The 13,827-nt window shown below is 43.1% G+C and overlaps 1 protein-coding gene across 2 annotated transcripts in view; it reads left to right on the top strand.

The window, feature by feature from the left end:
- The first annotated feature begins 640 nt into the window (after positions 1–640).
- The window catches only part of HSF2BP (heat shock transcription factor 2 binding protein), a 33,420-nt gene continuing 20,233 nt past the window's right edge, over positions 641–13,827 (top strand). The window contains exons 1-4 of one of the 2 annotated variants that reach the window (XM_063181534.1): positions 641–724; positions 2,749–2,899; positions 7,554–7,657; positions 11,391–11,540. In XM_063181534.1, coding sequence (XP_063037604.1) covers positions 689–724; positions 2,749–2,899; positions 7,554–7,657; positions 11,391–11,540 — 441 coding nt within the window. In that variant the 5' untranslated portion in view covers positions 641–688. The remainder of the gene's footprint in view (positions 725–2,748; positions 2,900–7,553; positions 7,658–11,390; positions 11,541–13,827) is intronic. The other variant, XM_063181543.1, reaches the window with a different exon arrangement.

Genomic DNA, 13,827 nt, shown 5'->3' with positions numbered 1-13,827 from the left:
ACCCCAAGTCCTTCTCCTCCGGGCAGCTCTCCAAACTCTCTTTCCCCAGGCTGGAGCTTCAGGGTTTTGTTGTGCCCCAAGTGCAGGAGCCAGCAGCTGGCCTTGTGGAACCTGTGGCCTTGTGGTCCTCCCATCCAGCCTGTCCAGATCCCCCTGCAGAGCCTCCTTGCCCTCCAGCAGATTAATCCTCCCTCCCCGCTTGGTGTCAGCCCTGGAGCCTCCAGCCCCAGCGGCGGCACCACGGCAGGGCCGGGCTGCAGCTCCCCGCAACCCGGTATTGTCCCGGCATTGGCACGGTGTTCTCCTGGTGTTGGCCCAGTGTTATCCCAGTGCTGTCTCGGTTTTGTCCCGGTGCTATTCCAGTGTTATCCCAGTGTTATCCCGGGGTCGCCTCACTGCTACCCCAGTGTTATCCCGGTGTTTTTTCCCGGTATTGTCCCACTGCTACCCCAGTGTTATCCCGGTACTGTCGCGGGGTTCTCCCGATGTTATCCCAGTGTTATCCCGGGGTCGCTCTGGGCGGGGCTGGGGGCGGAGCCTAACAACCAGGCCACGCCCCACAACGCACACACCCAATCGGAGTGGGCGCTGTCACATCGGAGGCGTGGCCATAGCGGGTCCCTTCCCGCCCTCACGCCGTCCTGTCCGCCCCCCAGCCCCGCACGACGCCGCTGTCGCCGCTGTCGCGATGTGGCGCAGCGCCGGCCTCGCTGGCGACGCGCAGGTATCGCGAGCGGCCCGGGGGCGCTCGGGGCTGGCTCTGAACCTGGACCCGGCCCGGGGGTCCGTGAGGGCGTGGGTGCCCCGAGGAGCAGGAGGAGCGGGGGTTGTGCGGGGCTCCTGGGCCTTGCGGGGCCCTGAGGGGGCGATGGCGGGGCCGCAGGAGAGCGGAGCGTGGTGGCGGCTGTGGAGGCACCCTGGGCTGGTGGGGGGTGCGTGGGGAAAGGGCTGGCAGTGGTTCCTCGCTGGGGGCTGTGCCCTGTTCCGCAGGGAAGGGGGGTTCACACCAGGCACGACATGAGCTCAGGTGCGTTGTGCGTGGTTTCACCCCTGTGAAATATCTCCGTGAAGTCAAGTTTCCTACTGCCAGGCACCTGCTGTTACTGTAAGGACTGGACAGAAAACTCCTGTTCTCCCCTGTCTGTATTTGCCTTTAACATACTCCTGCAGTGCAGAGAGATGTGGAGAAGCTGCTTAAACAGAGAGAATAAAACTTGTCTGCTGTAATAGCAGTGCTGCAAAGACCTGTGCTTACTGTGGGAACTGCAGAGGAGAATCTTCTCCTTGCTGCATATTTCATATCTCAGCACCAGTGATTCCCAGCTCTGTTCAGCTTCTGCTAGTGAACAGAGCTATTTCTATGTACCAAATTTTGCTCTGATTCTGAGCCATGCTGAATTCTCTCCGTCATTCATGGTTGCTGACACACAGATGGCATTCCTCTAAAGATTCCTCTTCCCATTTGTTTGTTCCACACTTTCTTGAGACCTAGATGAGTGGAACTTTTCTAGAGTCATGTCATGTGGTGCTACTTGGCCTTATGAACCTTGCCATAGATGCAACTTAGAGCTTAGAGTTCAAAATAAAGCAAAATCTTTCTTCCATACCATCATTACAGCTCTGAACCTGGAGAGGTGGGACTCACCTGTCCCAAAAATCTCAGGATTTGAAAGACAGCTGGGAAAGAAATAGAGTAGGAAGCAAAACTGAAAGGAAATGTTCAATCTGAGGAAGTAGGGAAGCAGAAAGAATTGCAGGCATGGTTGGAGACGATGACTTCCATTTGTCTTGTGAGTCTGCTCTTGAGAGGACTGTGGGGATGGCACATTTCCAACCTGTAGGAGATGAGATTTTGGTTTGTTAACCTTTTCCCTCTGGAATAAGATGTGATCCATAAAACATCTCATTTTGTCCGCACTGTTCTCAGTGCAGTGCAAAGCAGTACTAAGATATAACGTTGCTTTCTGAAAGCATTTTACGTGATTGATGTTTTAGTTAAAACATGTTAAAACTTTATTTTTGTTGGTGTGTGTGCATCAGCCTTTTTAACATGCAGCTGAGTGCACATGTATGTACATCAGAAATTGGACTTTATGGGGGTTTTTGTGCAGAAATTGCTCTGTAATTTTAAAATTAACCCACATTCTGTTGGAATGTTGAATGAAAATTATTCTGTAGCTATAGTTTGGCAGGAGAGGAAGCTAATGAACATTTCTGTCTTACCTTGGGATTAAATTGGGTTTAAACCCTGAGATTGGGTTGCAGATGGCTGCAAAAGATAAATTGGTTTGAAAACTACACTTTCCTCCGACAGAGTTGTGGTAATTTAGGACTGAGGCTCTTGCAAATGTTTGAATTAATTAAGAAGCTGAGTGATCGTATCCTTTACGACAGTCATGAAACAACAGCTTGGTGTGTGCTGCTCCCATTTTAAAATGTGTTAATTTTTGCAGCATTCCCAGATGCATTGCACACATTTTGGGTGAAGAAACACATGAAGAGATGTAATGCTATTTACTTAAGGCCACAGTGGCAAAAATTAACATTACAGTCAAAGGGTCAACCTCAGAGACTTTTGGGTTTGATTGCCGGATAGATCTCATTGAAAAGTTACAAATTGCTGAAATGATGTCATAGGGAGGAGTATTTCTGTGCAAGAAAAGAAATTGAAGCAGAAAAGCACTACAGGACTGTAACAGTGTCTTTGGTTGGTTGTTGGTTTGTTTTTGTTTTGCTGTTTTATTTCAGAAGGCTGAGACCAAAGAGGAATTCGTAAAAGTTAGGAGGAGAGATTTGGAAAGGCTGACAACTGAAGTTATGCAACTGAGGGATTTCTTACCCAAAATAGTAAATGGAGATATCCTGGGGACATTCCAGAAGCTGGATGCTATTGAATCAAGTGAGTAGCACCATCTTACAAGCTCTTGCAGTTTCTGCCAGAACTGAACTGCTCAGAACTAACTGTTGTGCTCCAGAAATAGCTGCAGAGTTTGTGGAGCTATTCCAGATTCAACTCTGTTGTTCAGTGGCTGCTTCAGTAAATTAATGTGTTTGTAGTGAAGAAAATTACAAGCTGCCTTAGGAATAATCAGACATGTCAAATTAATCTTTAGAAATATTTTACTGTGGATAAAAACATATGTAGTTCAGGCTGTAAGGGAAGCTGTATGAGGAACAAAAAGTGTTTTCCTTTTGAGAAAAGGCAAAAACATTTTGTTTTTCAAAAGGTGACTTTCACAGAAAAAAAAACCCCAACAAAATAATGGTAAATTACAGTGGGTAAAAATTTGAAGGAAGAGTGAGTTAATCTTGTATTTGGCCTATCTTGTTTTTTAGCTTGTATGCTTTACTAATAAAAAAAATTTCTGTAATAAAATTCTTTTTATTGCTGTCCCCAAAGTAATTTTTTTCAGTGTTGGGTTTCTCTGTGCATTATTTTTTCCAAAAATAACCCCACTCCCAATATGCCATAATAGGAGTCAGCTCCATCCCTGCTCTGTAGTTTACCTGCAGCTCCACAATTTACCTGGATTTGGATTGCCTGAAAAGACAAGGAACAATGAGAAAAATGAGATGGAGCATGGAACAATGAGACACATTACAGACAGTGTGTCCCTTATAGAATACCAGGTGATAAATGGAAAATTAATTTGCAACATGCAGCTAAGGAAAAGCAAGGTAGAGCCTCAAGGCCTGTGTCTGACCATGTCATATATTGGGGCAGAGCTTCCAGCTGCCTCAGTGATCCCCTTTTTGGGGAGATCCTTCCATGTCTCAAGCAGTGGATAGGATCTGGAGGTGTTCTCTCTTGCAAGGCATCAGGGACTCTTTCCAGTTGTGTTAAGTGTTCAAGATCCTCAGTTAGTTTTTACCTACTTGTGTTCGAGATCCTCAATTAGTTTTTACCTTCTTGTCTTGAGATTCCTCTCCCTGATCCTTCCTACATTCCTTGTGCCAGGCACCAAGGAGACACTGTCCATCCAGAGCAGGCTCATGGCATCAATATGGGGATTTTAAGACTCCTTGAAATGTTCTGCTGGCTGCTCAGAATTCTCTGGGTCTTCTAGGGCAGGACCTGAAGCTGAGACAGCTTTTGAATTCTCTGGAGTCTCTCTCCACAGTGGAGATTTCTCTTGCAGGTGATGAGGTCATTTGTATATTTATTCAGGCTCTGGCCATTGTCTGCCCCTACAACTGGACAGGTCAAGTGGGGATTTTTGCTCCTCCAGTCTTCTCTTACCTCTGCAGCATGAAATAAGGAGGCTTTGGAGCATACAAATCACTAAAGTTTGGACATCATGGGGACACTCAAGCAGCCCTCACTCTCAGAATGCTGCTGTTTGCTACACACATGTGGCATGTGAAGCTCACAGGAGTCCTGGCAGCTCCTAGAGATGTTTTTTCATGTTGTTCTTACAGAAGCCTAATGTGTGATTTGTACATCTCCAGACTTCCATCAGCTGTTGCAGTTTCCTGGGTACTTGAGCAGCAGAGTCTCCTTTCCCTCAGGAAGTGCAGATTACAGTCAGAGACTTCCAACACCCCTGACCCATTCAGTTGTGAGACCGATGAAGTCTTGAACAGCTTGGAGAAATCTTGAGGTCTTTGCACATTTCCCTGGTGTGTGCAGGTCAATAGGACACCCATTTCCTGTGGCTTCCTGGGGGTGATCTCTGAGATCTGAGCTGGCAATGCTCAGTGCAGCCAACTCCTGCTTTTCAGGCTGCTGTCAGGGTCTTCATTAAGATTTTTGTAATCTTCATTAAGATTACAAGAGTAATTGTTCATTTCTAAAAGAGGGTTCTGTTTTGTTCTTACTGCCCTTCTCAGGAAGAGTGCTTGGCCCCAGAAATCTTTGAAATACAGCTCCAGCATTTTTCTGTATTATTATGAATATGTTTAATGGAACTCACTCCACTTGGGAAGTGTTAAAAATAGCATTTAACATTGATCTGGCATTTGGATCAGTAGAGTTGGAGTTCCATCACTTGTTGGGATTCATTCCTATTGTACTCAGTTCTCCACCTCCCAGAGCTTTGAGATCAGATCTCTGGTCCAGAAAGTCTCCTGGCATGACCTGTAACTTTCTGTGGATGAGACCAAGTGTACCTCACATCTGAAATGGGGGCCTTCTCTTCTTTCCTGTGCCCAGTGGCTTGTTCTGCTTGGGAGCCTCTACCTTGGGAGCAAGTGCCACTTCCCAGAGTCTGATTTAGCACTGCAGTGGTGCAGTTACGTATTTCTACTTTGTGTGAAGGTGCCAGTTCAGTTTTTTTGTTGCTCACCCAAGTTGGTAGTAGTGAAAGCTGCTTCTTTCTCTTGAGAGCAAAGGCACAGCTGGGAGAGCTGACTGGGCATAGCAGGAGAGCTTCCACAAATGAGGAACAGCTAGAAGTAAGTCTCTTTTCAGCAGCTTCCACTATTGTCCTGTTTTGCCCCTTCTACATAAAACATTGTGACACCTTAGAGGGTGTTGACACGTCCTCCTTTGATCTGAAGCCCTTTAAAAAGTCCAGGTTGCATTGTGATAACACTCAGTAGTCATTATTATTCCCCTTCTGGCTCAGGTTTGGTTCTAGGACCTTTGAAGTTTGCTGGTGAAGAATGTGGCATCTTTGTGTGTCTGCTGGATTCAGGTTGGATCCATCCTCTCAAAGGCTGGAAGTGATTCTTTTCTTTCTGGAGAGCTGGATTCAGGTTGGATCCATCCTCTCAAAGGCTGGAGGTGATTCTTTTCCTTCTGGAGAGCTGGATTCAGGTTGGATCCATCCTCTCAAAGGCTGGAAGTGATTCAGTGATTCAGTGATTCTTTTCCTTCTGGAGAGCTGGATTCAGGTTGGATCCATCCTCTCAAAGGCTGGAGGTGATTCTTTTCCTTCTGGAGAGCTTGTTTCCTTGCAGGAACAGAGATTTTCACTGGATGAACTTACCTGGCAAGGCTAAACATGTTCTTGGCCTGCTGTAGGTAAGCAGAGAATGTTCTGCTCCTGCTCAGGACATTTTGCTGTCAGCTTCTTAGGACTCACACCCACACAGTCAGAAGTGCATGAGACTGAATTTTCTTCACTTGACAGATGGGAAGTTTCTTGCCACTGACCAGAGTTATCCTCAAAAACCCAATTAATCCATTCCTCCCTTCATTCTTTCCCTTTGGACTGCAGATTGAAAAGAAGTGAGTTGCTCAGAGAGCATGTCCTGGCACAGAGATGTTTGTCAGCACTGAACCCTTGCCTTGCCTCTTTCCTTTCTGCTAAAAAGTGTTGCTGGCTTGGAATCACACAAGGGCTGAGTGGAAATTATGTTCTGCCTCTTCAGATAAATCAGCCACAAACAGCTTTTCTCCTTTTATACAGGCTACTCAAAGCAATGTGTGTATACTGAAGATGATAAACTTGTCAGTTAGGACCAAAACAGGAAGATATTTATTTTCAAATCATGTAGAATTACTAAACAGAATGCCAGAAGCCAAGTTCTTTATTTAATAAGAACATACTGGGATAATTTATAATGGTGTCTTTTTATGATAGAATTTGATATGATTTTTAGTAATTACATTTTAAAATGCTGTCACATGTTGGGGAAAGTATTTCAAGTATGTTAAGCTGTACACCAAACTGTCCTGTTCAAGGGTATGGTGTTTGAAGTGGGGTGTAATTTATTTTTTTTAAACTAACCAAGGTTACAGTAGATGCTGTTTGGATTTTACTTTTTGGAACTACTTAAACATGTTTCCTTTTTTTCAGTATAAATACTAAGCATTGAAGACTGTGATTTTTTAAAGTAAAATATAATACACAGCTATTGTTAAAACTGTGCTTCAAAGAGAATTTTTAAAATAGGCATCATGCTGGTGAAATGGAATGCTTTAAGTGCTTAAATTAGAATGAATTTCTGATAACATCAGAAATTTGATAACACCAGAAATTAATTTTGTAAGAGAATCATAAAATTTGCTTGTAACTGACATAATGTTTAAATAGTTTATAATCATAGAATCACAGAATGTGTTGGGTTGGAAGGGATCTTAAAGATCATCCAGTTCTAACCTCATTACCATGGGCAGGGACAACTTTCACTAGCTTAGGTTCCTTATACTGCTTTATAAATACTATTTAAAATATTTGGAATAGTTGCTTTGCATTCTTCCTATCCATGTGAGTTGTAAATTGTAGATTGAAACCCTCACTTTTGACTACTGTTTGTATTTTTCTTATGTTTTTAATATAGTCAATGACTTAGGTGAAATTTCACTCACAGAGTTTTCATAGAAACCAACATGAAAACAAAGTAGAAAACGGAGTAAATTTTAAAAAATCTTCTCAACCCTCAGTTTTTAACAGCCAGATGTGATTGTTTTCAATCAGACGTGTTGGTTTCCTTTCTCAGAGCTGTAGGGTGCGAGATTCCCGTTTGGCCACAGGGAGGTGATCTCGCACAAGCAAACGGCTGAGGCACCTCAGTGAAGTCGCCCTTGGTGGATTTCTTTGCTTCAATGCAGGCCCAGTGACCACAATGTGTTCCTTCTTTCTTTTATCTGATTTATCCTGTCACAGGCCTGGAGAAGAAGGAGGAGGAGATAGAGCAGCTGAGGATGGATTGTGAGCACTTCAGAGCCCGTCTGGAAACGGCCCAGGCAGATTGCATGAGAGAGAAGAAGGTAGATGTGCTGCCAGGGTATTGATAGCTGTGTGTTTGAGTTCTAATAACAAAAGCAGAAATGATACAATTTTCATTTTCATGTCATAAAATGAATCCTCAGTCTCAAAAACAATTTGGGATTTCTATCCAAATATGTTAATCCATATCCATGTTAACATGTTGAAGTAAAACACTGAGTATTTGGGAAGATCATGACATAGCTGGAATCAAAAGGTCCTTCACAGAATCAGTTCTTGTGAATTTAACATTGCTATTATATATTTTCAGAGAGGACAATAGGAGATAGTTCCAGCAGTGCAATGTACAGAATGAAAGCAGCCTCTCTTGGTTTGCTGTGAGCTGTGTACCTTTGTGTAGTGTTAATAATCTTTCTCAAAGCACCTATTGATCCAATTGCCATGTACAGCTGAGAATCAAGGAGCAATTTCAGGGCTTCTCTTGCTCTGTCAATATTGTATTTAGTGATTATGAGAGGAGAGATTCTTAACAATTAAGGAATAGCAAAGACACTGACTTCTCAGTCAGTGAAGCCATTTGGGTTCAAACGATTCTCTGGGAGAATCAGAGGTGATTATTTGCTGCAAAAGTTCATTTCCTTGGAGCCACCTGCAGTAGTCAGCAGTTGGGGTTGTACAGCTGGCATTTGCCAGCCTTGGGATTGCTCAAGGACAGATGAACCACAAAACTTACTTCAGTTTTGAAAAGGAATAGTGAAGAGTTCAGAAATGCACTTTCAGTGCATATCTGTGTAGACTAAACACTCTGGAATGAAGTTTGATATGATGGAATTGTTGTCAATCTGGATATTGCTTATTTCAAAATGAATATCTTCTGGGATAGATGTTGCAGTTCAGCAGTAGGTACAGAGTTCATTTTGCTGTGCACTGAGGTCATCAGTTGCAGGATAAATTTGCTATATAATTGAATGTTGTTGCTTTAGATATTAATGAAGCCAGTCCCACCCATGATTCTTAATACTACAAAATAAAGGGCAGGTGGTTTGAGTTTATGATTTCTTTTGGATGAGTTTTATTTAAAGCATGGATAGTTTACTAGGAGCAGTTGTTTTGGTGTTTCTGCTCAAAGCTCTTCATGTCTTTGTTGTTGTGCAGTGTGTGGCAGTTGTGTGACTGGGTTCTGTTAAATGCCAGTGGATTTATTTCAGTGGATTGTGCTTATGATGTTGGGAAGTCCTTTAGCTGTCAGGATACAACAAGGTGGTGTGTGTATATGAGTGACTTTTGTTCCTCTTAATCACTTTTCTGGTGTTTTTCATTTGGTTGCTGTTCTGCTCTAGGCATCCTTGTGTAGAGTTTCTGAATTATTTTCTACATATTTATCTTCTGAAGGAGAAGAAAATTATTCACTGAAACAAACATGGAATAAATGCATTTCTGGTTGAGCAGTGTCCTTTTCTGAGGCCGTCATAAATCAACATTTTGCATTCCAAATTCTCTGTGCAGAGCTGGATCACTGGTTAGGGAATTGCTGTGCTTTCTGAACCTGAGCAGAACTTGAAGTGCAGATGTTATTCTTGGCTGGTGTCTCCTTTGTCTGTCTTTTTGCAGTTCCATACTTGGGCACTGCTGTGTTCTTGTGCCTTGACCTTTTCCTGAAGGTGGTGGTGTTGCATAGCACAGGGATTACTGGGTGGTGTGAGCCCTTAGGAGTGTTGCTTCCAGCCAGGTTATTTGCTTTTGCAGGCTCTGTTTATTTTCCTGGCTCTTGCATGTACTATTTTGTTTTCCTTGCCTCATTTCTTTGTTCTGGTGTTGCTTTTGATCTATTAAAAATTCTGGCATTTTTTCTGCTGGCTTTGCATGCTTGTTGGGGGATCTAGATTTGGTATTACTGGGTTTTATGTCTTACTCAGTATTAGCATCCAAATGCAAATAAAATGTATTAAAAATACATTTCCCTAAGACTAGGACAGTGTGGAAAAGACAGGGAGAATATAGGGATTAGGCAGGAAGATGCCTGAGGACATTTTGTGGATGCACATGGTGGCAGAAAAGCTGATAGGCCTGGCAGTGAGTCATGTAAAAGCTGGAATTTGGCTAATTTGCTTAAAAATGATCAAAGTATTAGGAAATAAGAGACTTTTCCTGGGAGTTTCTGCCTGTGGAAATCAGCAGCAAGTGTCAGTCTTTTGCCTGTATAGGTGAGAGAGATTCCAGAGAGTAAATGCACACAAAAGTCTGCTTGAGAAATTAAACTTGAACTTTACAAATCCTCATCTGTGTGTTCCATCAGCGGCAGTGCAAATCAGGCTGCTTGTGTGACCAGGAGGTAGTTGGTGACAGAACACAGCCCTGTACTGTTTGACAACATATTATGTAAATTTTCAGATGAGTTTACATTTCTATTCTTTACAAACCCTCAAGATGAAGCATTGAGGTGAACCCCAAAACCAACAAGATACTTAAAGTCTTGATGACAATACATGCTTGAACATCTTGTACTGTTTAGCTACTTTCACAATTGCCATAGAAAATATTTCTTCTTATTTCCCCATACTTCATCCTGACAGCCAAACACACTGGGAAGGCTGAGCTTAGGAAGGTGTTTTCTGCAGAGAATTTGAAAATATTATGTCTGTAAAATGGGCGGAGTAAAATCCTTCTGGTTTTGAACATTGTGTAATTTGTGATTCTTTCTTTTAATACTTGAGTTAGCTTCATTTTTCTGGACTGGCTTTGGTCTCTCCCTTTTCTTTAATACCATCCCACCAGGAGTTAGCTGGGAGCCCCCACCCACGCTGAGACACAGACTGCAGAATTCCTGCCTTGATCTCCCTGTCTGTGCTGGCTCTAAACCAAGAAGTGCAGCAGCTTTGCCACTCCTGTGGCAGCTGGTAGGAAGCCAGTGAGACCTACAATCCTGCCCAATTCCATGATATCCTTCCAGCCAGCTTCCCATGTGATTGGAGAAAATCCTGCCAAATGGAGTTTGTGCTCTGGTTCTATAGGGTTGATTGTTCTCTGTTTATGCTTTGTGGCAGGAACCACTGAGCAGCTCACTTAAGTGGTCATAGAATCATTGTGCCATGGAATAGTTTGGGTTGGAAGGGATTTTGGAGTTGTGTTACCTCATTCCAGCCCCACAACTTTCACTAGATCAGGTTGTTCAGAATCTCATGGGTGCACACGAGTGAGTGGTGCCTCAGCTTTCTTGCAATGGAAGGTCCTCCAAACTTCAAACCTTAGGTGTGTTTGTTGGGACTTTCTCTTGGTTTACCACTGCTGCTCAGGACTTTGCCAACAGAAAAGAGCTGGAAGAGACAACAATATTTATCCTAGATATCCAGCAACTGTTCCATGTTGGCTAGAACAGAAGCCTGTTTTGAAAAACAAAGCAACCCTCCCCTCCTGTAAGATGTCTCCTGTATCTTTTGGAAGGTGTCAGGGAAGGCTGGCCCCTGATGCTGAAATCCCTCTCTCCTGAAGAGACATGGAGCTGTTTGCTCAGGGGGAGATGTCTCCTGCCAGGCTTCTCTAGGTGCCACTCAGTCTCAGGGCGTCACTTGGTTTGACCTTGTGGACAGTTTCTGGTTCCTGTCAGCCTGCACTACTTAGAGACAGCTCAGGAGAGAAGGAATGTGTCTGCAACAGCTCTGGGTTACCCTCCCTTTTCAGAGATGGCCATGATTGTGTTTCTTGTTCTGTCCCTTAGCCTAGAAACTTGGTGTGGGAGACGTGAAGTGCAACCAAACTTTCCTTCCGCTGTTCCAGGAGAAGCTGGAGCTGCGGCAGCAGCTGAACGAGGCCAAGCAGCAGCTCCTGCAGCAGGCAGAGTACTGCACAGAGATGGGAGCAGCAGTGTGCACCTTGCTCTGGGGGGTCTCCAGCAATGAGGAGGCTGTGAAGTCCATTCTAGGAGGAGTAAGTATGGCAGGTGAATACAGACTCCTGGCAATGCCCTCAAGCCTTTAAAGCAAGGACCTTTAAAATAAAGGCCTTGCTGTGGAGCACACTTTGAGGATGTATTTCAGAAACTGTCTGGACAGCAAAAGTGTTTTCTGGTTTGCATGTTCTTTGGGAACCATCCATTCTTGTTTAAGAAGGGTTGGAGCTCAGAAGTGTTATGAATAAATGCAGTAATTATTTCTTTTGTTACCAAATGAGGATTATCTGTTTGCCACCACACACAGCTAAACCGAAGCAAGGCTACAGTTAGCACAGTATCTTCACAACCTAACAGAAGGAGAGAATAGTTCCTGGGCACGTGCAGGAGTTTCCATGCCTGTGGAGAGCTTGGAGGAGCTATTTCCATGGAGAAAAGACAGATCCATTGATTCTCAACTTCTTTGAACCTTTCTGCTGCCTTAATACGTGAATGACTCTTGGAAATTGAGACCCTCAGTGCTCATGGATCTTATTAAATCATCAATATTAAACATGGGCAAGTAGATTATTTAAAAAAAAAACCAGTAATAAACCACAAAACCAGAACAACAACAGTTAATGACAATGGTAATATTGCAGCTATCATGATTTCACTGCCAAGTGTAGCTGATCGAATTAGGAGGGACTAAGGAAACAAGCCTGATAAAAATACAATTTTCATTCTTGACACAGCCAACATGAGAAGGAATTGCTGTATTTAATCTGAGTGAACTGATGCCACAGTTTCTTTTGGCTTGATTTTTCAGCAGCATGATGAACAGCTGAGTGAATAGGATTAGTTCATTATAGTAAGTGGTAAACCAATGTGTTTGTGAGAGTTGTTCTCGCTGGGTGTTCCAAAATACAATTACAACTTTATATTGGATATTAGAAAGCTATACAGTGATGCCTTATTAATGATAACTTCTGATGATTCCAAATCCAAGCAGCAGCAGCTACTAGGAAAAACATCTATAAAACACTGTATAAAGCAGGTAAAATTTAAAGAACAAGGCTAGTTGTTGAAAGCAATCTTAAGTATTCATATTCAGTTGAATTATTTAAAAACAAAACTGTTGCCTGAAGATTTGTTTGAAGGTAAAAAACCCAAGTGTGAAGATGCAATACTCTGAGGGTTAGATTGGTTTGAAATGCAAACTAGTAATTTCCAGCAGTCATTAAAGCCTGTTGAATTGCTGTACTTCTGGTGAAGATCAGAGCAACATTTGGGGGCATAATTTTCTTGGGATGGTGCATTTAACACTGTGAGAAACGTGCCTGGGCTTGAACCAAGACTCCTAGGAAAAACATAAATGGGTTGTGTGGCATTGTGTCAACCACAGATTGCAACTGCAGTGAGTCAGGTCATTAAAAGATGATGGAGATTTGTCATACAACATATTTGGTTTGGGTTATTTTGGGACAAGTTGTACAGCTTGTAGCTTCTTCCCTCCTCCCCTGAGAAGGTGCTGTGAACGACGCAAATGCATGAGAACATCAAGGGTGCTTTGAAACTGTTGCTGATATTTAAGCACATGGGGAAGGTGGCATCAATTCAGAATCATGTCATGCCTTACAGAACAATGCCCAAGCTTTTTTCAGCCTTTGAAGCAGTACAGAAGTAGAGCTTTCTTCCAGTCCTGTAATGCAAATGGATGAAATGTTAGTGACCAATATACATTTTGTGTCCATAAGGGTTGGGAAAATCAGAATTTAAGCAGCAGATTTGAAATGTGACACAGGTAGTTCTCAAGGCAATGGGGGAGAGATGCCTGCTGGCTTTGCCCATGTTCCTAGAGAGAATTTGAAGAGACATCCAGAGAAGCACCGTGAGAGAGTTTTCAAGGTTTCCTACCTGCATGTACCAAAAAAGAAGTAAATTAATTTCCATGAGATTGTTTTGGATGTTTTTCAAAAAGCTTCAGCCAGATATGACAGGCTTCTCACATGGAAATATAACCTGGAGGTTTGATTTCAGAACAGCATCAAGGCTTGCTTCCACTTGAGAAATTTTGGATCCTACAAGGTGTTTTGCTACTTCAGTTGTCTCATATGGTGACAAATGACTTTATATTTAGTGGCAGCTATTTTCCATGTTACCTGGAGTTTTCACACAGGAGTTTCACAGACAGCAGAGGGTTCATTGCACCATGTGAGCTCAAGCACCTTAATGGCTGCTTTCAGAACTGTCCTTATCTCAACATGTGTGGGTGAGACATTCTTCAGCCCCATGAAAATGCCATCAAGTTAATAAGGGATTGTGCAGAGTGTGCAGTGTTTGCTA

Source organism: Melospiza melodia, chromosome 2 (assembly GCF_035770615.1).
Source record: "Melospiza melodia melodia isolate bMelMel2 chromosome 2, bMelMel2.pri, whole genome shotgun sequence".
NCBI classification, from domain to species: Eukaryota; Metazoa; Chordata; class Aves; order Passeriformes; family Passerellidae; genus Melospiza; species Melospiza melodia.
Note: the sequence above shows the minus strand (reverse complement) of the source record. Positions and strands in the feature narration are given on the sequence as shown.